Genomic DNA, 639 nt, shown 5'->3' on the forward strand with positions numbered 1-639 from the left:
ATCTAAATTATCATAGATAGGATTCAGATGTACTTATACTCTAAAATTAAAAAGAAAAATTTTTAGCATTAACTTTATGACCTTTTACTATACATCTAATAAACTCAATGGTCATGATAATATTAAGTTACTTACCAGATTCATGAGTTTTAGGCCCTCTAAGAGTTTACAATTTTTATTTTTTAACCTATGTGCTTCATCAATAATCACACATCGCCATTCAATTGCATTAAGCTCTCCACAGCCTCCAAGAATCATTTCAAAAGTGGTGATGATAGCTTGGAATCTGTAAGCTCCTCGAATGATACGCCCCTAGAAATGATCAAATATAATTATTTGCTGGAATATTTTAATTGCATATTTTTTATTCCTGTCAAATGGTATCTGATAACATCTGTTATAAAACATTTCTAATGAAATTTTTATATATGCAGACACTCCCCTACAATGAAAAGTTTTATCATTGAAACTGTATTATATTGCTGTTCAATAATGTTAAAAATTATGCCAACATAATTATATTATTAATAACTGTATCCAAATGAGTATTTCTTGGTAAAATGTTTTATGATAATTTTTTTTGTTTGTTTGTTTTTTGTTTTTTGCTTTCTTTGTTGTTTTTTTTTGAGACGGAGTCTC

General features: G+C 27.4%; 1 protein-coding gene across 1 annotated transcript in view; it reads right to left on the reverse strand.

Annotated features, from left to right (window-relative positions):
• CHD9 (chromodomain helicase DNA binding protein 9) overlaps positions 1-639 on the reverse strand; it is a 235,821-nt gene that overhangs the window by 84,973 nt on the left and 150,209 nt on the right. The window contains exon 13 of the mRNA XM_011946605.1: positions 136-312. Within this exon, the coding sequence (XP_011801995.1) occupies positions 136-312 (177 nt within the window). The remainder of the gene's footprint in view (positions 1-135; positions 313-639) is intronic.

The sequence above is a fragment of the Colobus angolensis genome, unplaced genomic scaffold (assembly GCF_000951035.1).
Source record: "Colobus angolensis palliatus isolate OR3802 unplaced genomic scaffold, Cang.pa_1.0 Scaffold251, whole genome shotgun sequence".
NCBI classification, from domain to species: domain Eukaryota; kingdom Metazoa; phylum Chordata; class Mammalia; order Primates; family Cercopithecidae; genus Colobus; species Colobus angolensis.